This window comes from Mauremys mutica, chromosome 10 (genome assembly GCF_020497125.1).
Source record: "Mauremys mutica isolate MM-2020 ecotype Southern chromosome 10, ASM2049712v1, whole genome shotgun sequence".
Classification (NCBI taxonomy): Eukaryota; Metazoa; Chordata; order Testudines; family Geoemydidae; genus Mauremys; species Mauremys mutica.
Genome location: NC_059081.1, coordinates 57,870,213 through 57,891,958, shown reverse-complemented (window position 1 = coordinate 57,891,958; position 21,746 = coordinate 57,870,213). Strand labels below are relative to the sequence as shown.

Here is a 21,746-nt window from a genome sequence, read left to right as displayed (position 1 = left end):
GTATCACTCTTGTATCTGAAATGAGAAATATGAAATATAACTCTGAGGGCCTATTGTAATTATGCAAAGTGTGGGCCAATAATAGTGGTTTGGAATTTTGATGGCTCCCATTAACCAGGACAATTGACTGTAGATGGCTCTGTTTTACTTCTAAGTCTTCCTGTATACCTGTGTGCTGGCAAGTGGGTAATGAAGTCTTATAGTGACATGTAATCATGTCACCTGAACTGGAATCCATCTTTAACCTGGTGTTTTTCCATTGAGAAGGAGGGGTGGGAACCCAGAGGGACAAAGGATTCCTGCCTTATGCAAAAGATATATAAGTGGGACAGAACAAATGGGGCGGCCATCATGAGAAATCCCTTAGCTGCCACCTGAGCTGGAACAAGGGATGTACCAGGGGAAAGAATTGTGCACAGATTAGGAAGGTGTCCAGTCTGTGAAAGAAACTTATTGAAACATCTCTGAGGGTGAGATTTTATCTGTATTCAGTTTTATTACTGTACTAGGCTTAGACTTGCATGTTTTATTTTATTTTGCTGGTAATTCACTTTGTTCTGTCTGTTACTACTTGGAACCACTTAAATCCTACTCTCTGTATTTAATAAAATCACTTTTTACTTATTAATTAGCCTAGAGTATGTATTAATACCTGGGGAGGCAAACAGCTGTGTATAATTCTCTGTCAGTGTTATAGAGGGTGAACAGTTTATTTATAAGTTTAACTAACTTCCTGTTTTTGTATAGTTCCCCTTTCTTAAATTAAAAGCTACCATGATGGGCTGCTGTGGTGTTTTCCCCACCACATATATAATATAATTTAATTATATTATTGTCACTATTACCAAGCGGTTTGTCTATATTCCCCTCTTGGACCAGATCCTTGCTCTACTTAGCACTAAATCAAGAATTGCCTCTCCCCTTTTGGGTTCCAGGACTAGCTGCTCCAAGAAACAGTAATTTAAAGTGTCAAGAAACTTTGTCTCTGCATCCCATCCTGAGGTGACATGTATCCAGTCAATATGGGGATAGTTGAAATCCCCCATTATTATTGAGTTTTTTATTTTTATAGCTTCTAATCTCCCTGAGCATTTCACAGTCACTATCACCATCCTTGTCAGGTGGTTGGTAGTATATCCCTACTGCTATATGCTTATTATTCAAGCATGGAATTACTGTCCATAGAGATTCTATGGTACAGTTTGGTTCACTTAAGATTTTTACTTCATTTGACTCTACCCTTTCTTTCACATATGGTGCCACTTCCCCACCAGGACGACCTGTTCTGTCCTTCTGATATATTTTGTACCATGGTATTACTGTCCCTCACTGATTATGCTCATTCCACCAAGTTTCTGTTAGTTACTCTCCTGTGGAAAACCATACACTAACTCCTCGCTTAACGTTGTAGTTATGTTCCTAAAAAAATGCTACTTTAAGCGAAACAATGTTAAGCAAATCCAATTTCTCCATAAGAATTAATGTAACGGGAGTGGTTAGGTTCCAGGGAAATTTTTTTCGCCAGACAAAAGACTATATTTTGTGTACATATACACACATATACACAGTATACGTTTTAAACAAACAATTTAATAATATACACAGCAATGATGATTGTGAAGCTTGGTTGAGGTGGTGGAGTCAGAGGGTGGAAGAGGGTGGGATATTTCCCAGGGAATGCCTTACTGCTAAATGATGAACTAGCACTCGGCTGAGCCCCCAAGGGTTAACACATTGTTAATGTAGCCTCACATTCTACAAGGCAGCATGAAGGGAGGGAGGGGAGACAGCATGGCAGAGAGAGACAGTTACATACACCCTGTGTGTGAGAGAGAAAGATGTGCATTGCCCCTTTAAGTAGGCTGACCCCACTCTAAGTACATTGCCATTTTAAGTAGATCAGCAAGATGAGACAGAAGATGCTGCCAGCAAGCTCCCTCTGTCCTGAGCTCTATGGAGATGGGGTAAGTGGGGGGCAGGAGCAGGGGGGAGGGGAACATCCTGACATTAGCACCCTTCTTCTCCCCCCCACCGCCCCTGCACAGCAAGCAGGAGGCTCCTAGGAGCAGCTCCAAGGCAGAGGGAAGGAGCAGCACATGGCAGTGAGGGGAGGGACATCTGAACTGCCCGGCATTTGATAGCCTGCTGGGCGGCTGCCACACAGGGAACTTAGGGGAACAGAGAGCTGATAGTGGGGCTGCTGGCCCACGCTGGTTCCAGGCCCCCACTAGCTAGCTGCAATGGGCTGCTCTTTCTGCAAGCAGTGGACAAAGCAGGCAGCTGCCAAACAATGTTATAAGGGAGCATTGCGCAACTTTAAACAAGCATGTTCTCTAATTGATCAGCAACGTAACAACGAAACAACGTTAACCAGGACGACTTTAAGTGAGGAGTTACTGTACACAATAATTGAAAAGGAGTGCCTTGCAGTGAATGGGCTATTGAGACACTAAGATACCATCTACAAGGCAACCACTTTAAGCTGATAACTGACCACACCCCACTAAAATGACTGAACTACATGAAAGAAATAAACACAAGAGTAATGAGGTGTTACCACTATCATAGGCGGCAGGTTTGTATAATTTTTGGTGGGGCCCAAAATGGTGGGGCCCCCCCGCTCCCGCCCTGTAAGCCGATATAAAATGAAGCTACAATGCATCAGTGCCACAAGATTACAAGGGTCAATTAAAAGTGGAAAGTCAGAAGCAGCACTTGCCTACTTCAATATACAGTATTACGGTATATTTTGTTGCACCTGTTGTGATGAAGTGGGAATGTCCTTAATATTTTCTCTGAATACTGTGTGGGTGCCTCAGTTTCCCCTGCAAGATGCCAACTGAAGGTGTTGGGGACAAAGATCAGGTGGCCTCCTTGTCTGGAAGAGACACAGAGGCCAGAGGAGGGAGTGTCAGTTTGGAGCTGGCTGGGGAAATGGGGAGAGACCCAGAACTTGGTTCTGGGCTCCCCACCCCCCAAGATGGACCTGACAGAGGGGTTCTGTTTTCTGTACCTACAAGTTCTGTTTAAACTGTGTTCCCGTCATCTAATAAACCTTCTGTTTTACTGTCTGGCTGAGAGTCACATCTGACTGCGGAGTTGGGGTGCAGGGACCTCTGGTTGCCCCAGGACCAGCCTGGGCAGACTCGCTGTGGAAAGTGCATGATGTGGAAGGGCATGCTGAATGCTCCAAGGTCAGACCCAGGAAGGTGTAGGCTTCTTGCCCTGGAGACAGTCTGCTCCGAGAGAGGAGGCTCCCCCAGAGTCCTGACTGGCTTTGTATGGAGTTGTTCCAAAGCATCACAGCATCCCCTTCCACACCGTGCACTTCCCAGTCCGCACAGGCACTGACACTCCCTCCTCCGGCCTTTGTCTCTTTTCCAGGCATTAGGAGGCCACCCGATCTCTCTGTTCTCCAACACCTTCAGTTGGCACCTTGCAGGGGAAACTGATTTGGGAGAAATGAAGTAAAAGCTGCCCAAACCGAGCTTGAGCACACCTGAATTTTGAGGTGTTCAAATCTGGAAGGCAGGTGCTGGGGGTGGGAGAGGGCTGTGGGCTCCATGGGGGAGCATGGCAGCAACTGTCTGGAGCTGCACGGAGCCAGACACGCTAGTCTGAGTGGCACAGTAAGCGGTTTGGGGGTTGGAGAAGGGGTAGGGAGTTCCGGGGGGCAGTCAAGGGACAAGGAGCAGGGGGGGTTGGATGGGGCAGAGGTTCGGAGGGGCAGTCAGGGGACAGGCAGCAATTGGATAGGCATGGGAGTCCAGGAGGTTTATCAGGGGACAGGTAGAGGGGTTCTGGGGGGAAGTTGGGTGGGGTCTCAGGAGGGGGCAGTTGGGGACAAGGAGAAGGGAGGCTTAGATAGGGGCTGGGGTCCCAAGGGGCAGTTAGGGGCAGGGGTCTCGGGAGGGGGTAATCGGGGGACAAGGACCAGTGGTGCTTAGATAGGGGGTGGGAGTCCTGGGGGGCAGTTGGGGCAAGGGTCTGGGGAGGGGGCAATCAGCGGCCAGGGGCTGGGATTCAAAGGGCACTGGGCTGCTGGCAGCTGCGGGGAGCCCTGAGCCCTTTAAATCCCAGCCGCCTCCCCAGCTGGGATTCAAAGGGCTCTGGGCTCCCTGCCCCTGGGGCAGTGCAGAGCCCTCTGACTCCCGGCCGCGGCTGAGATTTAAAGGGCGCTGGGCTCCCCGCGCTTGCAGGCAGCCCAGAGCCCTCTGATTCCCGGCCGCAGCTGGGATTTAAAAGGCTCTGGGCTCCCCGCGCTTGCAGGCAGCCCAGAGCCTCTGACTCCCAGCCGCGACTGGGATTTAAAAGGCTCTGGGCTCCCCGCGCTTGCAGGCAGCCCAGAGCCCTCTGACTCCCGGCCGCGGCTGGGATTTAAAAGGCTCTGGGCTCCCCGCGCTTGCAGGCAGCCCAGAGCCTCTGACTCCCGGCCGCGGCTGGGATTTAAAGGGCTCTGGGCTCCCTGCGCTTGCAGGCAGCCCAGAGCCCTCTGACTCCCGGCCGCGACTGGGATTTAAAAGGCTCTGGGCTCCCCGTGGCTGCAGGCAGCCCAGAGCCCTCTGACTCCCGGCCGCGGCTGGGATTTAAAAGGCTCTGGGCTCCCCGCGCTTGCAGGCAGCCCAGAGCCTCTGACTCCCAGCCGCGGCCGGAAGTCAGAGGGCTCTGGGCTCCCCGCGGTTCCGGGCAGCCCAGAGCCCTCTGATTCCTGGCCACGGCTGGGATTTAAAAGGCTCTGGGCTCCCCACGGCTGCGGGCAGCGCAGAGCCCTCTGATTCCCGGCCGCGGCTGGGATTTAAAAGGGGCGAAACCTAGCTCCAACTATTGGTGGAGCAGAGCCCCTGACTGTAAATATTCCTGGGGCTAAAGCCCCAGGAGCCCATATAAGTCGGCGCCCATGACCACAATCATCCTCCGCCTCCTCAGTTGACCATTGCCCTGGCTGTCAAAACAAGAATGAGGATTTCTTCTCCCAAGAAGTGGGGAGCACTTCTTCTGCAGAGAACACTTCCATCCAAAGTGGGGAGGTCTGTTATGGGGTGAATAAACCCCCATGCTGGTCTGGCCACCAAGGAGATAATGCAGCAACTGCCAGCCAGAGCCAGTTGTGTATTGTAGTTTGTAGTTATATGTGTGGAGGCTGGTAGGGGCAGTGTGCTGGGAGAGAAGCTGAGCCCTGATTAGGGGGCAGGGCTTCTCTGCTTAGGGGGTCCTATAAAGGTAGCCAGCCAGTCAGGCAGTGGCATAGACAGCTGCAGCAGCACAGGAGCCAGCAAACAGAGTTGTAAACAGAGGAGTTTCAGTGGGAGTTTGTGGGGGAGACTAAGAGACCTAGGCAGAGGAATAGACAGGGTAGTGAAGGGAGGGGGTGGTGTTCTGCCGGTGTTCTGGTGCCCGTTGGGGGTTTGTTTTGCTGTAGGTGGTGGTGGTTTGCTTTGGTTTGTGTTTCCTGAACTAACAGGTTTTAGGTGGAAGGCTATGACCGATACAGAGGCAGCAGTGGAAGACACAATGTGGATGACTGGATGTGGAAGTTGCGGCATGTACGTGATCCTGGAGGGGGTACCTGAAAAGAGTTTCGTCTGCATGAAGTGCTGCCTGATAGAGCTGATGGAAGAAAAGATCCAAGGATTGGAGATGCAGATGGAAACTCTGCTTGAATTTAGAAGGGGGTTCGAGCAGATGATGAAGCAAAGACATGAGGAGGCTGACAAGAAAAGTTCAGACTTGCAGATGGAAGCAGGACCAAAGAATTCTGAGGACAGACTGCTGGGTGAGGAAAGTGGACAGTGGAAGCATGTGGCTAAGAGAACAAGGCAGAGGAAAAGTCGGGCCAGTGAAGGAGAAATAGAGCTCAGGAACAGGTTTGCAGAGTTGGCAAATGAAGAAGGGGCACAGCAGGTGGTCACTGAAGGTGAGAGGGCAAGGAAGAAGAGAAGAGCAGCTAGTCCTATAGGAAGAGGGGAAGAGTCCATGGAGACAACACCACCAAATATGAGCCCCAGGAGGATATGGGATGGGTTGCGGAGGATTGCAAGGAACACTAGAAATCAAGAGGACTTGCAGCCAGAGGGAACAGGGGATAGACCGGAGAATTGCACCATCACCAGGAAAAGGCAGGCCTATGTGATTGGGGACTCCTTACTGAGAAGAATAGACAGGCCTGTAACTAGAGCTGATCCGGAGAACAGAAGGGTGTGCTGTCTGCCGGGTGCTAAGATACGGGATGTGGACCTGAGGCTGAAAAGGATCCTAACAGCAGGAAAGAATCTGCTGATTGTCCTTCATGTGGGAACAAATGATACAGCTAGATTCTCGCTGGAACATATCAAGGGAGACTATGCCAGACGCTTAAGGAAATCAAGGCTCAGGTGATCTTCAGTGGGATTCTGCCTGTTCCTAGAGAAGGGCAACAAAGGTGTGACAAGATTATGGCAATCAACAGATGGCTCAGGCAGTGGTGCTATAAGGAGGGCTTTGCGATGTATGGCAACTGGGAAGCATTCATGGACAGGACTTTTCTCTTGGGATGGACTTCACCTGAGTAAGGAGGGATATAGACTTCTAGGATGGAGGCTGGCACAACTGATTAAGAGAGCTTTAAACTAGGAATTTGGGGGAGATGGTTAGGAGATGTCCAGGTAATCTCCACGCCGGAATTTAACATTGAAAGGAAAGAAAACAAAGTAAGAAAGGATACAGCCGTGGGTATGAGAATGGACATAAGGAGGAAGGGTAGTGTAGATACCAGTCTAATAGGTGATACTGGTGGTAGAATGTCTGTGCCTAATCGGGTAAAGAATGTCAATGAAGCCAAATGGCAAAAATTAAGATGTTTGTACACTAATGCGAGGAGCCTAGGTAACAAAATGGAGGAACTAGAGCTACTGGTGCAGGAAGTGAAACCGAATATTATAAGGATAACAGAAACATGGTGGAATAGTAGTCATGACTGGAGTACAGGTATTGAAGGCTATGTGCTGTTTAGGAAAGACAGAAATAAAGGCAAAGGTGGTGGAGTAGCATTGTATCTCAATGAGGTAAACTGTAAAGAAATTACACGTGATGGAATGGATAAGACAGAGTCTGTCTGGGCAAAAATCACATTGGGAAAGAAAGCTACTAGAGCCTCCCCTGAGATAGTGCTTGGGGTGTGCTACAGACCGCCAGAATCCGATTTGGATATGGATAGAGACCTCTTTAATGTTTTTAATGAAGTAAACACTAATGGGAATTGTGTGATCATGGGAGACTTTAACTTCCCAGATATAGACTGGAGGACAAGGGCTATTAATAATAATATGGCTCAGATTTTTCTGGATGCGATAGCTGATGGATTCCTTCACCAAGTAGTTAAAGAACCAACAAGAGGGGATGCCATTTTAGATGTGGTTTTGGTGAGTAGTGAGGACCCCATAGAAGAAATGGTTGTAGGGGACAACCTTGGTTCGAGTGACCATGAGCTAATTCAGTTCAAACTAGATGGAAGGATAAACAAAAATAGATCTGGGACTAGGGTTTTTTATTTCAAAATGGCTAACTTTAAAGAATTAAGGAAAATAGGGAAGTGGATTGGACTGAAGAATTTGGAGATCTAAAGGCGGAGGAGGCCTGGAATTACTTCAAGTCAAAGTTGCAGAAACTATCAGAAGCCTGCATCCCAAGAAAGGGGGAAAAATTCATAGGCAGGAGTTGCAGACCAAGCTGAATGAGCAAGCATCTCAGAGAGGTGATTAAGAAAAAGCAGAAAGCCTGCAAGGAGTGGAAGATGGGAGGGATTAGCAAAGAAAGCTACCTTATTGAGGTCAGAACATGTAGGGATAAAGTGAGAAAGGCCAAAAGCCATGTAGAGTTTTCCCTTGCAAAGGAAATTAAAACCAATAGTAAAAGGTTCTATAGCCATATAAATAAGAAGAAAACAGAGAAAGAAGAAGTGGGACCACTAAACACTGAGGATGGAGTGGAGGTTTAGGATAATCTAGGCATGGCCCAATATCTAAACAAATACTTTGCCTCAGTCTTTAATGAGGAGCTTAGGGATAATGGTAGGATGACAAATGGGAATGAGGATATGGAGGTAGATATTACCACATCCGAGGTAGAAGCCAAACTCGAACGGCTTAATGGGACTAAATCAGGGGCCCCAGATAATCTTCATCCAAGAATATTAAAGGAACTGGCACATGAAATTGCAAGCCCATTAGCAAGAATTTTTAATGAATCAGTAAACTCAGGGGTTGTACCGTATGACTGGAGAATTGCTAACATAGTCCCTATTTTTAAGAAAGGAAAAAAAAGTGATCCGAGTAACTACAGGCCTGTTAGTTTGACATCTATAGTATGCAAGGTCTTTAAATTCATCCCTTCACTTAGGCTTCCAAAGGAGCCTTGTGCCCTTCTCAGGGTTTAGACTACTTTGCTGGTGAGCAGTTGGGGGAACAAGGGCCCATCCACTACTCTGGTTTTCAACACAAGGACCCTATAAACAGCAGCTATGTACCACTCACTTCAATTAATTGCTGCTTGTTCCCTGGGCTTCTTCCCACCTGGCACCTTTATATTCAGCCCTTTCATTAGAGTTAAAGTTCTCAGGTTCTCTCTCCAAGCTTAAGCAAAATGCAGCCAGAACCAAACTCTGATTGTCTATCAAGCTTCTTTGGCCAACGAGGCACATCCTTCCTTGTCCCTGTAATCTCAACTAGGAACAGACCTGCTAAGACCCTGCATTTCCTTTTATCTGAGCCCGCTGGCCTAAGATTGGCTGCTTCCATGCTGGAGGATCCACCTTCACAGCTCCTTTCCTGGGGTGGGTGTGTAGTAGGACCACAGGGCCTCCAGCAGGGAGCCATGAAGACCTGGTATACCCTGCCACACATCCCCATAAAACTTAGGGGAAAAACACTTCTACTCAGGAACTCTTGAAGAAGTGAAGCTTGATTATTATTTTTTTTCCAGCAGTATGAAAGGCCAAGATAAGCCAAAAAGACATTAGGAAAATCTGAAATTTGAATGACCTAGAAGTTTTTATACCCCCATGTCTGTAATATTCCTTGTGTGATTTGTCCCAAACTTTCTCAAAAGTTTCTATCCTAGAATGTGATGTGGCATAAGAAATTTCAAATAGGTTGGTTCGGTTTTAGTGAGATAAGGTTTGGTTTTGAAAATCAGTCTTCTAATGAGAAACTAACTTTAGCCTTAATTATGGAGGAACTAGCATCCTTCTATAATAGGAACCATGTGAGTGGGTTTTACAAAATATTTCAGTTATAGTACTATGCAACCCACAAATTGGTTTCAGTAATTGGCTTTGATAAATTATTAGGAAAACAGTACCTTATCCTCACTTGCTCGCTGTACAACTTTTTCTTGTGTCCTCCCAAATTTTTCAGTCTCTCTGGTTTTACTGAAGGATTCAGATATTTCCTGAGTCCATCAAATTGTTGGGTAGTACTGTCTACAATATCAATGCTAATTATTCACCTTAATATCAGTATTTTCCTTCTGTAGCTGAAACATTCTGAGGCAGATCTTCAGAAGACTACTAAACATTCCATGTTTATTCGGATTCCACCACCTGAAGACAGAACAGATCCTGAAAGGTTCTTAAGAATCATTTTTGTTAGTGATATTTAAAAATATCATGGACATCTATGTGTCTGTCCACGTGTTGTTTATATGACATTTCACAATGTAACTATTGCAAGTAAGTACTATTCATTCAGCAATCATACTTTCTGCATCACTGGGGAAATAAATTTTCTAATAGTCAACCTAAATTGGAGGAATTTAGGATCATACTTCTTTGTCTTCCTCTCATCTATTCTGCATGAAGGTAAGGAGGAAAGGAAAGGAGAGTTCCCCAGGACTTTCTCCTTTCCCCTACCTCTGCAACCGTAACACTTCAGTAACGGCCAGTTGAGCTCCCTAACTGTGTATGGAGTACCTGCTAAGGGCCAGATCCTGCAACAGGATATGCAGGAGTGTACCCCTATACCCCCATTGAAGTCAGTTGGGCTCCATGCAAGCACAGGCTCTGCTCATATGGATTCCGTTGCAGGATCTGATCCTTAGTGATTGGCACTTCATTCCCAGGCAGAGTGAGCAGAACGCTGACTTCTTCCTTGCAGACATAGTGTCTGGGTATGAAAGCTACCAGTCGAGGCTCCCATCTGTTGTACATGCGCTTTCTGAGCCCTAACTATGGAACGGGCCTGACAACCTTCTTTCATTCCTACAGAGGTATTATGGCTCCTCTCCCCCCACTCCCCTACACTATCAGCAGGAGAACAGAGGTTCATGACTGAGTCACAGACATGGTATCATGATAACACATGTTGAAAATGGTCAGAACCATCCATTTAGTCCAGAAATTTGTCAATCATCTCAACATGTCTATTTGTCTGCTTGTGACATAATACTGTCACCATGGCCATGCAGGCTGATGGGGTGGCTCCAAAATGCAAAGCCAAATGGCAAATGTTTCATAATTTAAAAATAAATTAATGTACAACCATCAAAATTGTTTGGTGTTCCCAGTGACACAATAGACCATGGAAATCACTGCTATAGAGGTATATTCTGAGTACAAAAATCATGAAGCATGAAAAATACCATTTTTATAGTCTGATAATGGATCTTTACAAAATAGAATTTTATAAAAAATTATAAAATTATTTTTCTCTTAGCTCAGAGAGAGCATGAGAAATTTCAAACTAAAGGTCATTTTTTTTCAGAAAGTGTGTGCAGGGCCGCCCAGAGGATTCCGGGGGCCCAGGGTCTTCGGCGGCGGGGGGGCCCTTCCGTTCCGGGACCCGCCGCCGAAGTGCCCCGAAGACCCGCGGCGGGGGCCCCCCCGCCGCCGAATTACCGCCAAAGTGGGACCCGCCGCCGAAGTGCAGCCAGGTCTTCAGCGGTAATTCGGCGGCGGGGGGGCCCCGCCACGGGTCTTCGGGGCACTTCGGCGGCGGGTCCTGGAACGGAAGGGCCCCCCCGCCGCCGAATTACCGCCGAAGACCGAGCTGAACTTCGGCGGCGGGTCCCGCTCCGTCTTCGGTAGTAATTCGCCAGCAGGGGGTCCTTCCGCCCCGGAGCGGAAGGACCCCCCGCCGGTGAAGACCGGGAGCGGCAGAAGCTCCTGCGCCCAGCCCCGCAAGAGTTTGCCGGGCACCCCGGAGCGAGTGAGGGACCCCGCTCCAGGGGCCCCAAAAAACTCTGGTGGGGGCCCCCGTGGGGCTCGGGGCCTGGGGCAAATTGCCCCTCTTGCCCCCCCCTCTGGGCGGCCCTGAGTGTGTGAAAACAATGACTTATACAGCATGCTTTCTTAACTGTAGCTATAGCATTGGTTTTTTAATTGAAGAATAATCACTTTGGAGCCATCTGTCATCATTATGAGATGAGGGACTTCTCTTCCCCTTCCAAATAAAATCTTAACATCTAAGATCCTGGGGGGGGGCGCATTTAATTTATTACCTGTGACATTACAGTGACCCTGAAGTAGCATAGAGATTATTCATTGTTTTTGTAAAGATGATTTGTGCATTTTCCTTACACAATTTTCTTTTACTACTGATCTTATAATGGTTTGTTTTATTGCAGTAACATTACCACATCACAACACATGGGATACCCAGCATTCTTATCCCCAGATCTGAATGTGAGAGAAGAGACTCTTGAGAAGGATATTCCTACAACATCTGGTGTGTCTTCTGATGGTTTAGAAATGCCTCCTCGAAACAGGCAAGAAATGTGCACTTTTGTACAGAGGAGACAAAATGGATTCCTTCTTATTTAACTTGTGCCCTTAGCCTCATTGTTTTTTTAAAAAGTAGTAGTAATAGTTTTGATTTGGGGGCATGAGTAGGTACTTACTGTTTCTGCCTTCATGCTGTGCAGAATCATGCTTCACAATCTGCACTGATGGCAGCACAGTCACATGCAATTTTTCTCTTTATCTGCTAATTTTACTATCCGTGACTTGATTATACCAGTACAGACATTCACCCAGAAAAGATTTTGTTAGGAAATAGAGAGTTGGGCTTATAAATAAAGGTAGAACCAGAGTAAAGCTAATGGAAGTACTCAAAGAAGAGGAGCAATAGGAATGAGAAGAGGATGACCTCTTTGATGAGCATCTTAGTTGTAATTGCTATCACCTGTCTGTCTGACAGCATAGTGGAAGAATACCCTTCAAATTGCTCGGGTGGGCCTGTCATTAAACAAAGTGAGTTGGTGAGGAAAATGTCTGTTGTAGTGATAAATGTGTACTGAATCTAGAGTTCTTATGTTTTTTAACCGTACAGCACTTGTAAATGCCAAAAAATGTGAGTTCATGCAATAAGCTCTTTGCCTTTTCCTTAGTTACATGTTGTAGTCACTGATGAACAACCCTGCAAGTTTAGATATAAACGTCTTGACTGATTCTTCACTTTAGATTGGAAAAAATGAAAAAGGAATATCGGGGTCTGAAAACATGGCCCGAAAAGGCTGAGTATTTAGACCAACTCATCATGAAAAGGGGACCTAAAATGACAACAGAGCAGAATATGGTAACTGGAGAGCACGTAGAAAGCATTCTGTATACACTTTATTATTGTTGCTTTTCTTATTGGCGAAACATTTCCATTAAATAAGACTAATTTTCATTACATTTTGGATTTATGTAAAGCTCAGTACAAACTGGAGAACATGTTAGTGCATGCAAGTATTTCTCAAACACTGTCCTTCTAAGTCACTTATTAGTAACAGATGAATTGATGCTGGTCTTTCTGTTTAACCCACTGAAGTAGTTAACAGGACAGAGTTAATGTTGTTTGGGTGCCCTAACATAGCATTTCCATATTTTAAGTGTTTAGAGTTTCTTTTAAGTTTAATCTTAACTTTGAATTTCCTGGGGTTATAATGCTTGATTTGGGGATAATTACAGCATTCTCCCTCTTTTTTTCTCCCTGCACGCTGTTGGCGGGGAAACAGATTATGAACTTCATTTTATATTGTGTTGAACACATCTAAACTTGCTCAAAATCTGCCTGTTTTACTGAATTTCACATAATTGCCTTGCCCTGCAAAATGTTTCAAATCTCTTTAAAGGACTGTCACCAAGCGCTATTAAGATTGCATTCTGGGATTTTGAATGATTCTCAACTGCTTGCTTGTCCCCAGGGGACAATGGGCCTTCTACAGAAACACCCACATGGGGGATGGGGCAAACAAGATTACTGGGGGCAGTCTGTAGCTCTTGGTTTAAGCACATAGCTCAGGAAGAGACCGTACTTAAGTGCAGGGTTGTGCTCTGTGCATGAGGGCCAGTTATCACCACATATAACAGTGGTTCCAAGCTTTTCACTGTCATGCCTCTCGCTTACCCTATCTGAGCCTCCTCCCTCTGCCCGGGAGTAGAGCCGCAGCTTGGGGGTGGGGGTGGGGGACGCGTGGACAGGGATAAGGAGACCGAGGCTGTGGCCACAGCTGGGGGCAGAGCTGGGGCTGGGAATGGAGCCACGGCCAGTGCTGAGGCTGGGGGCAGGAGCGGGAGCAGAGCCGCACCCAGGAGCCGGAGCCATAACAGAGATGAGGGGGGAGCAGGGCTTTGTGGCGCTCCCTCCCTGCCCCCTGTAGGAGCTGGCCCAGGCCCTGTCTTCCCCCCCCCCCCGAAACTTTCCTTCATGCCCCCCTAGGGGGCATGTCCCACAGTTTGGGGACCGCTGATATAGATATATAAGAAGGATATGCAGGGTGTACTTTGCCTAGCTAGAAACACTGACAAACTTTGGAGATGAGAAATGGGGAGGATGCATCTCAGAACTTTTGTTGTTTTCAGAGATCTGTATCTCTCTTGAGTACTTTAACAGTAAAATCTTGTTGGTTAAGAAATTCTTTTGCAAAACCTGTGTTCCTTGCTTTCCTGCCTCGTTGTCCCAGATTGGATAAACTAGAAGCCCAGAGTGCCCACAGCCTACGTGGAACTCTGGGCGAACATGTATAAGTGACCGGGAGTTCCTAGAAGATCTTCCATTTCTGGGAGACTCTGGTTTGGAGGTCTAGGGTGGCTGGGTGGTGGTGCCACACTTTCAATAGATGAGCATCAGACAAGTCTCCCACAGTATTCTTGCCAGCAAGTTAAAGAAGTATGGGCTGGATGAATGGACTATAAGGTGGATAGAAATCTGGCTAGATCGTCAGGATCAATGGGTAGTGATCAATGGCTCCATGTCAAGTTGGCAGCTGGTATCAAGCAGAGTGACCCAAGCGTCAGTACTGGGGCCGGTTTTGTTCAATATCTTCCTTAATGATCTGGAGGATGGCATGGACTGCACTCTCAGCAAGTTTGCAGATGACACTAAACTGGGAGGAGTGGCAGATATGCTGGAGGATAGGGATAGGCTACAGAGGGACCTAGACAAATTAGAGGATTGGGCCAAAAGAAATATGATGAGGTTCAACAAGGACAAGTGCAGAGTTCTGCACTTAGGACGGAAGAATCCCATGCACTGCTTCAGACTAGGGACCGAGTGGCTAGGCAGCAGTTCTGCAGAAAAAGACCTAGGGATTACAGTGGATGAGAAACTGGATTAGAGTCAACAGTGTGCCCTTGTTGCCAAGACGGCTAATGGCATTTTGGGCTGTATAAGTAGGAGCATTGCCAGCAGATCAAGGGACGGGATCATTCTCCCCTATTCAGCATTGGCGAGGCCTCATCTGGAGTACTGTGTCCAGTTTTGGGCCCCACACTACAAGAAGGATGTGGAAAAATTGGAAAGGGTCCAGCGGAGGGCAACAAAAATTATTAGGGGGCTGGAGCATATGACTTATGAGGAGAGGCTGAGGGAACTGGGATTATTTAGTCTGCAGAAGAGAAGAATGTGGGGGGATTTGATAGCTGCTTTCAGCTACCTGAAAGGGGGTTCCAAAGAGGGTGGATCTAGACTGTTCTCAGTGGTACCTGATGATAGAACAAGGACTAATGGTCTCAAGTTACAGTAAGGGAGGTTTAGGTTGGATATTAGGAAACACTTTTTCACTAGGAGGGTGGTGAAGCGTCCCCCTTTTGAACTTCACCTAGCAAGAAGAGAGACTTCCTTTTGTGTGTTTGGCTTATGTTTGACAGAATGAGCTGATGAAAAGAAAAGATGTAGTAACAAATGGTCTCTTTTTAGAGTTTATTAACAATATACAGAGCTACAGTTTGAGCTTACTTGACAGATTTAAAATGTCTCTACTAAAGTTCACAAAGTGGCACTCTGAGAATTTGCACATCAAAAAGTGTGACTCTGTAATGAAGATAACTCACGAAGAGAAATTCGGATACGATACTGACAAATAACCTTCCACTTTTCACCTTTTTTGGGTTTAGGCTTCTCGCTTCAAGGAAATGGTTGGAAAGATACAACATGCTACCGAGGAAGGAATCAGAAGCTGTTCTGACACATCAGGTTTGGAGAACATTAGTATTTCATATTTTAAAAAATGGCAAGTGGCAAGGACAGTGCCAAAAATGATGATTTTTAAGCCTCTTACCAATGCAAAATATATAATTCTTTTTGCTCACAATTTTCAGTGTAGTTGGTGTATATATAAAGAATTATGAATAAAATAACTAAAGAGGCCGTATTAGAGCAGGGAAATATTCCTAGTCAGAGTCAAAATATGTGCTCCAAATTTTGGTCTTAGTTCAGTTTTAAGTTGTTTTTCGTTATAATTTAGGGAGATGCCATGTGTTTTAGAGATACTGCCATGCAAACCTGTGAGGTGAATTTTAGGGTTTGTGACAGGCTATTTGTTATGGTAATGATTAGTCAATGGATGACTTGCTAGAATTTGTGTGAATATTGGGAGATTATGCATATGAATTATCAGTAACCAGGTGTTGTAGATGACCTATTGTGAGCTGTTACATTCAGTTTTATGAACTGTATTGGACATGTTATTACCTATGAGATTTGACCAAAGCAAAAATCTACCATGGTCTGTGTTTTCATTTATTATAGAGCAGTACACAGTAAAATTACATACAGAGACAGGGGACTATACTTGTCATGTTGGCAAATATCCAGTATGTTCAACATAAAGAAGTAAATCAAGTGATTGGAATATAAATCAGCCTTTTGCGAATAAGACTGATGTTTTGTCAGTTATTACTGTAACATAATAAAGCCTTTAGAATTGAATGTTTAAAATCTATAAAGGAAATATTTAAAGATTATATTGTTAGTAAGTATCTCAGCAGTCATAGGTGAAATTGCATAAAGTAATCTGTTGAAATTTATTATCTAGTCAGCCTGGTGAGCTAGCTAGTTTAGGAGATGAAATTTACAAAGTAAATCAGTTTTTTACCTGCTCTGTGTAACTTGGCAGTGTCCCTTAAACTTATTAAGAATAAATTAGAATTTAAACATTTTTTCTGCTTGTGCTGTACTTCATACCTTGTTAGTAAGATTAAGAATATATATAGTGTCTAATTATCCTTTTCTCACCTGAAGCTGATTCACAGTTACAGGAAGAGCAGCTGTCTGAAACTGAGGTAAAGGTGTTTATTCCTTAAAAATTAATTTGCATTTTCATAGAATGAAATGTTGATGTTTGTACTCAGGGTTTGAAATACCATAATGCCCTGAAACCATTAGTTCAAATCCCAGCAAGGGTCATCTTAGCTCTTTGCATTTCTGAGGTAGGTGGATTAACTCTCTGTGCTCTTTAACTCAATGGGTGAAATGCTGGCTCCATTAAAATCTAAGGCAAAACTCCTATTGGCTACCAGGTGGTCAGGGTTTCACTTTATCTTCAAGTGATGATTTGGTGGTAGTCATTTGGAAGATATGATATAAATGGAGGACCTGTCTGTCCTGAGTAGACATTAAAGATCCCATAGCACATTTTGTCTGAGTAGAGATTTGCCCTCATATCATTGGCTACAGTTTTTCCTACCCAGTCTGATTTATATTTTGACTGCCACCTTTCAGTGCAAGGGTAGCTGGAATTCACGTGTGGAACACTTACCTCACACCTACTAGTTATGATGGAAAAAACCTTTGCCTTTGCACCACCACTAGAAGCACACACTCAGCTGCAATGAATTAAACAGTCGCACACTATTTATTGTAACATATTGCTAATACAGTTTTAAAAATGTAACTCGAGTGTCTCTGATTTGTTGCTTTTATTCACTGGCATTATTTTTCCATGCTAGATTGTGGTCATCTTTGTGTACGTTTTTTCCAATGTCTGTCTTCTTTTTCTTTTTTTTCCCCTCCACCTCTTTATATACCTTTCCATTTCCTATATTTTATACTCTAACTTCTCTGCTATATTTGTCTTCCTCATGTCTCCCCAAAATCTTTCACAACCCTGACTTCTCTTTTGTAACTTTAATTATTCTCTCTCTCCCACCCACACCCATCTATCTGCACATATGCATCGTCTCACGCATTTTCTTCCCCATTCATTCATGCTTCAGAAATAGGGCTTAAAGAGCTTACCATACACCAGGGCTCGGCAACCTTTCAGAAGTGGTGTGCCGAGTCTTCATTTATTCACTCTAATTTAAGGTTTCACGTGCCAGTAATACATTTTAATGTTTTTAGAAGATCTTTTTCTATAAGTCTATAATCTATAACTAAACTATTGTTGTATGTAAAGTAAATAAGGTGTTTTAAATGTTTAGGAAGCTTCATTTAACATTAAATTAAAATGCAGAGTCCCCCAGACCAATGGCCAGGACCCAGGCAGTGTGAGTGCCACTGAAAATCAGCTTGCATGCCGCCTTCGGCACACGTGCCATAGGTTGCCTACCCCTGCCATACACCTAATAGCCAGAATGCTTAACTGGCTCAACTTAGAAGCCTGGCAAGAAATGGAAACCTGTGTAAGCAGATCAATAACAAATACATCTAGCTGCAAAGGTCATGACTAGGAATTCTGATTTCTAATTAGTATTAACCGTATGTGTTTAGTTTTTGAACTGGATTGATTGGTGCGTGTTCAGTTAGAAAAATCAGATTCTGTAGTTTTATTTGACCCTCTTCCTTTGAAGCAATAAATAAATAAATAAAAATAAAAGAGAGGGAGGGAGCGAGAAGGGAAAAGTACCAAAAGTAAAGAAAATGCAGTCCGCAGCTTCTGAAAAAAATTCATTTGAGCCCATTTCTCTCTTCCCAGCATAACTCCTGTTACCAGGATATCGTTTGTTTTGTGTTTACATTGTTTGGTTTCACAGGGAGAAACTCCACACTTACAGATCACTAGTTTGAGAACAATGCAAGTAGAAATATATTGCAGTAATTTTCATGAGAAGAACTTTGTTAAACTGTAAGGAAACAGTGAAGGAGGGAGAGAAGATAGGGTGGAAGGACCCAAAGAGTTTTAAAAACTTTTTAAAAACCATTTACTTTTCATATCCATTTGACATCCTGTTCTCCCATTCATTTAAGAATTAATATGTAAATTAAGATCTTCAACAATTAATAACCTGAGGACGTTTTCTCTTAACTCACTAAAAACCATACACTGGATCAGTAAACTCTTTGGCCTGAGAACACATTTCCTATAAACACCTTGGCCTTGTAGGTTATACAGCCCAAGATATACTTGTTATCTCATAAACAGAAAGCAAAAAGTTACTCCAAGTACCAAGCATAGTTTTAAATAATTTTCTTTTCTGTGAGACACATATGATGTGAAGAATTTTCAGAGATTTAGATGTTTGTTTCCCCAGACAAACAAGAAAATAATCCTATTTCTAGAAAAGGGAATGTCTGGCCAACAATTATTATGATTACATCCTTCACGCACCAATGTTGGTGCACAGGGCAGAAACTAGTCTCTTTCATCCCTCTCTGCCATTTGCAGCTGCTTCCATCCGTTCTATGGTGTTGAGATAGACTGGTCTACCCTCCCTTCTAAGGATTCTTAAGGTTTCTCTTGGGTGCCCTCATTTCTTCACACTAGTTGGTTTCCACTGACAGCTTCATGTGGGAGTCTGTATGTTAGCATGCAGAGTAGATGGCCCAAATATATCCAATGCTTCCTTCTAGTGGAGATGAGCTGCTGGTTGTTGATAAAGTCTCTCCATCCAATGCCCAGAATCTTTCATAGACATTTATTTTGGAAGGCATTAGTTTTCTATCTAACATTTTTAATAGCTATCCAGCTCTGACAGCTATACACTAGCATTCAGGTGACATTTGAGTTGAAATCTCTGTTTTGTTTTGGTACTGTATATTTTTTATTTCTATACATTGTTGAGTTTAGTGGATGCCTTTTCTCCTATCTTCTGATACCCCACCTTCTGCACTTTGATGTGTATGCTGCCGGTTCCAAGCCCAGATAAAGTGGAGAGGCTTGAGAGCAAGGCTAACCAACTAGCTTATTTAAAACAAACCAACCAACCACATACCTCATTGGTTATAGAAATGATAAAAATGACTGTTTAATAGAGAACACTTTCTGACCCTTCATGTTTCATGAAGTCTCATGGTGAAAGCAGAACCCCCCAGAATTTGAGGGTGGCATCAAGAAAACACTTCAGAGTCAGTTACTGGAACATAAGAACAATCTTTCAACTATCAAAGGGAGGGAGGTGGATAACTGTGGATTTGAAATGCTGTGCATCTATGAGAGCAGACTGACAGGAGTGACTAGCAAGTGCTTCAAGTAAGAGAAAAAACATTTAATCTATTCAGGTCATCAAGACAACGTACACGCAGAGACAGTAGCACTCATTATGACAGATTCTGTAGGAAAAGCCCTTATCTGGGAACCTATCGTCCAGCAATGCCTGTAATATATAGGAATTTTTAAAAAAATCAAAAGAATGCTAACTTTGATCATGTTGTTTACCTTTTCTAGGGGCCTGATCTTGCTCCCCACTGGAGTCAATGAGAGTTTGGCCATTAACTTTGGTGGGAGCTGGCTGAGGCCCTTAATAGAAGTACTGTAATGCTGATACATTTTATTTTAATGTAACATTTTCTCATTTCATTTACTTTTATCCTCCTTTCTGTAGCTTCTGTTTTATTGATTGGCATAATGTTGGATATTTAAAAGCTATTTACATGAGTTATTGTTAAAGGGGGATTTTTGATCTTTACTTTCAAATGTTTAAATAATATTGGATTTTTTTATTATAAGCAAAAAATCCAGACTGGGCCAAATTTACCAATTACATACATGGTGGTGAAAGTTGATTATAAAACAGATGGGAATGGTAAAGTACTGCACAGATTTGGCATTTAATGGGGATGCAGAATGAGTGTAATTTATAACAGTGTAGGATTCTCTGGGTAGTAGTTTAGTCCTGGTCTGAGTGGGTGCATCTCCTTTTGAATTCATTGTGAACTGTGCACCTGCTTTCGCCAGAGGTGAATTTAGCCTGTGGTGTTGGGAACAGCATGGGCTTAAGTTAAAGTAGGGGAGCTTACTTTACTTTGCCCACTTTTGTTACTTTCCCTACTCAGTAGGCCAAGTTTTGTTCTGCTACACTGTTGTAAATTCATAAAAGTGACTGTGTAAAGTGTGATTGTTTTGCAAACTGCTGAATGCCAAATCAGTGCAATTTAACTGCTTTCCCACTGTACCAACTTAAATCTGATGGTTAACTATATACCATCACTTAGCTCATTGCTGAAATTGACACAGAGACTTCCATGAGAGTTGCCTCTACTCATTCTAGGCTACGTTTTGGACTTTGACCTTTAAAAATATTAGTAATTATTAGAGAAAAAATAATTTTATTTTTTCTTTAATTACAGACTGAACCCAGCAAGGATTTTGACCTGCCCTTGAGAATTGCAGAGACCGTACTGAGAAGTGTGGAATCAGATTTAAGTGATGCCCAGGAACATGCAGAATCTGAAGAAAATCATCTTTCTGTTCCCAGAAAGACTGGAATATTATCTGCATCTACTATTTCTCAAAAACTGCCAAGGAAATCTTCAGAAGATCAAAACAAAATTGTGGACTCAGAAAGTATTATTGCTATAGCTCTAGAGAGGGAAACAAAATTGGGAAATAATCATGGAAAAGAAGAAACAGAAGATCTGGAACCAGCAGGCATATCATCAAAGAGGCCTGACCTGTCAGGTTTAGAAAATTATCCAGTAATAGAAATACAGGTATCTATTTGCAATATACAGACTGTTTCAGTACACCAGCTTCAGTAGTGAGTTTATTTAAAGTGCTCCAAACCTAGATCTAACTATTTCTCTCAAACATTACACCCTGAGGCCTGGTCTACACTGGGCGGGGTGGGGGTGGGGGGCTCAATCTAAGTTACGCAACTTCAGCTACGTGAATAACATAACTGAAGTCGACGTACTTAGATCCACTTACTGCGGTGTCTTCACTACGGTGAGTCGACTGCTGCCGCTCCCCTGTCGACTCTGCCTGCATCTCTCGCTGAGCTGGTGTACAGGAGTTGACGGGAGAGTGCTCGGGGATCGATGGCTGCCCACCAATCTGGCTGGTAGTGAAGACATACCCTAAGTGACCATTCTTTTTAAAATTTAAGTGAATTTCCTGTGATGGCTATTCTCTGAGATATACATTGTGATGCCTGATGATAACTCATCCACCCTCCTCTCCACAGTGTTGAGCCTGTAACTTTTTTTGTCATATTTAATTTTTTTAATCACTTTTTACTTAAGTAGTTTCCATCTCCCTTGGAAAAGAAATTGACACTCAAGGCTAAGGTTATAAGGGGATACCTAAGTTTCATTTCAGAGGCTGATGCAGGACTCATGCTCCTGGAGTCAGTG

General features: G+C 44.1%; 1 protein-coding gene across 4 annotated transcripts in view; it reads left to right on the top strand.

Annotated features, from left to right (window-relative positions):
• C2CD6 (C2 calcium dependent domain containing 6) overlaps window positions 1-21,746 on the top strand; it is a 56,996-nt gene that overhangs the window by 23,032 nt on the left and 12,218 nt on the right. For all 4 annotated transcript variants that reach the window (XM_045031749.1, XM_045031748.1, XM_045031747.1 and 1 more), the window contains 6 exons: window positions 9,508-9,599; window positions 11,596-11,736; window positions 12,431-12,545; window positions 15,350-15,428; window positions 16,476-16,516; window positions 20,742-21,104. In XM_045031749.1, the coding sequence (XP_044887684.1) occupies window positions 9,508-9,599; window positions 11,596-11,736; window positions 12,431-12,545; window positions 15,350-15,428; window positions 16,476-16,516; window positions 20,742-21,104 (831 nt within the window). The remainder of the gene's footprint in view (window positions 1-9,507; window positions 9,600-11,595; window positions 11,737-12,430; window positions 12,546-15,349; window positions 15,429-16,475; window positions 16,517-20,741; window positions 21,105-21,746) is intronic.